This window comes from Cariama cristata, unplaced genomic scaffold (genome assembly GCF_000690535.1).
Source record: "Cariama cristata isolate BGI_N322 unplaced genomic scaffold, ASM69053v1 scaffold1276, whole genome shotgun sequence".
In the NCBI taxonomy this organism is placed as follows: domain Eukaryota; kingdom Metazoa; phylum Chordata; class Aves; order Cariamiformes; family Cariamidae; genus Cariama; species Cariama cristata.
In genome coordinates this window covers 1-2,244 of record NW_009620139.1, presented here as the reverse complement: position 1 = coordinate 2,244, position 2,244 = coordinate 1, and the positions used below count along the sequence as shown (strand labels likewise).

At 44.8% G+C, this 2,244-nt stretch overlaps 1 protein-coding gene across 1 annotated transcript; it reads right to left on the bottom strand.

Annotated features, from left to right (window-relative positions):
- Positions 1-411: 411 nt before the first annotated feature.
- Positions 412-2,241, bottom strand: LOC104162692 (cytochrome c oxidase assembly factor 7; the record flags this gene model as incomplete). Its single annotated transcript, XM_009701488.1, has 2 exons — positions 412-1,040; positions 2,181-2,241. Coding segments are annotated over 2 exons (510 nt in total), but the record flags the coding sequence as incomplete, so codon positions are not given.
- Between the last annotated feature and the right edge of the window lie 3 nt (positions 2,242-2,244).

The window sequence follows — 2,244 nt, the reverse complement described above, 5'->3', positions numbered from 1 at the left end:
GTGCCTTTTTGATGGTATGATGATAAAGTAACTAAATCAGCAAATCTAAATACAACCTTAGGATAAAAACCCATTACTTTCAACAAATAAACCTACTCAAGTTTCTCAAGCCATCCTGGTACAAAGTGGCCTTACAGCAGATCACCCAAGCGCACACACAGTCAAAGTTCCACAACTGCTTGTAAGAGAGCCGGCACAGTTCTGAATGTCCAAGCTGGGACTACCTTGCCACTCTGCGTGCATGCGTGTGTTAGAACTGGCCCGAGCACAAGCCTCGATACTGAAGCACTAGACACCTCTAGAGAGCCTTTCAGACTTGAAACCATGGCGACAAACTTCCAAAAGGCCAGAAGATTTTGGCTTCCTTACAGAAGAGGAAGGATCTAAGCAATACACTTAAGAACTTGTGTATTCAAAAATGTACAAAGGCACAGCAGTTAGTAGTTTATTGTAGCCACAAAAATATAAGTTTATTTGCATATCCAAATACTTACAGGATATTTATTTAAGTGAAAACTGTATGCTCACAATTTAAATAACAAGTTCACTTGCCATTTAAAACTGCAGTCTTAATCACCGCAACTGACAGTTTTACTCCCCAAATGTTAAAGAACTTGAGGCTTCTTTCTGTTCTTTATGTAACTGTTTTGCCCTGTTTTTCAAATCCTCTGCCTTAGCATCATTCTTTTCAATGCCATCTCCCAGTTTGTACATTCGACTGGCGTTGGCACAAGCCCATATGTGACCTAGCTCACATCCTTTCAGCGAGTACTTCAAAGCACGGTTCATGTCCTTAGGGACCCCAGGTGCTCCTTGGAGGTATATTACACTGAGGTTGAAGCAGCTAGGAGCAAAATTGCCATCACAGGCTTTTGTGTAATAGTCTCTAGCGACAACGGGGTCAGGTTTATCATCGTTTACTCTCCCATCATGGGCCAACAGCCCAGCGCTGTGACATGCATTTACTGACTTCTTCCCACCCTTCTCACATGACTTCATAAAAGAGTTGTAGGCAGCTTTCAAATCTGCGTCGAGTCCACCTGTCGGGCAAAAAACCAAAAGATTACTGTGAGGACATGCTAAAACACATGGGAGCTCTCTGCTTTGCAACATGCTTCCTAGTGCTCTTTGGGAAATACAGCATCTATCACTTTAGATGCTCCGGTCAAAATTTAGGATTTTAGAGGCACAATCATTGTCTCAGTTACAAAGGTTTTGCTAACGTCTTCAAGTCAGGAAACCCTCCTCCACTCCCCAGTAGTCACAACAGCTTAATCAGACAAAAAACTCAACCAAAACCACAAAATACTCTTTCCACAATTACATTTATGGACTTCTTAATAGCCTACACTAGGCAAAGTATTCTTTTGCCAGTATACCTACACATACCCTGAAATTGTTACTAGTTTTGAACTACAGTAAAAATATCATGTTCCTTACTAGTATTGTCATTTGGAAGAAATCTCACTAGCTTAACTGCTTCCCGTTACCGTACTAGCAGATACATTTCAGGCAGACTTGGGGCCTACTTGTGTAAGCAGTGTTACCAGTCTGTAAGTTTATTTCTTCCTTACTTTTTCTAAAAAAGAACAGTGAGATGAGAAGAACTCCAAATTTTAAGATCAAAACACACAGCAACATTCAGCACTGGATATACTTACCACTTATACAGACATAATTATACAAAAATAATACACGTGGTTACTAGATATACTTACCACTTAGACATAATTATACAAAAATAATACACGTGGTTAAGCTGAAGTTGATTCTTCAGAAGGAAGCAATATAAGGTTCTCCACCCATCCCCAGCTTTTATTACGTGACCATAAAAGAGGCAGGACAGGTAGATCCCCCTTCAAGGTCAGGAGGAAACGCGGTGTTCAGCACCTTTGCAAAAGCAAGAGCTGTGTTTCCTCACCGGTATCAGCCGCCCTCCCCGCCCCAGTGCCCGTACACGGAGGAGTTCAGGCTGCTTGGCAGGGCCACCGCAGACCGGTGCCCTCTGTGCCCCTTTTTTTCCACTGTGCCAAGCCACCAGCGGCTCAGGCACGGGCAGCGGACAGGAGGGGTTCAGGAGCACCCGAAGGCATGAGGGCAGCAAAGGGAACCCCCGGTGGGGTACGGGGACAGCGGGGAAGCGGCGGCAGCAGCACCACGACTGCCCACCCCCGGCCCACCTTTGCCGATGGCTTGGTAGGCCCCCAGCTTGTAGCAGCTCTCGCTGTGTCCGTGCGCCTCGCA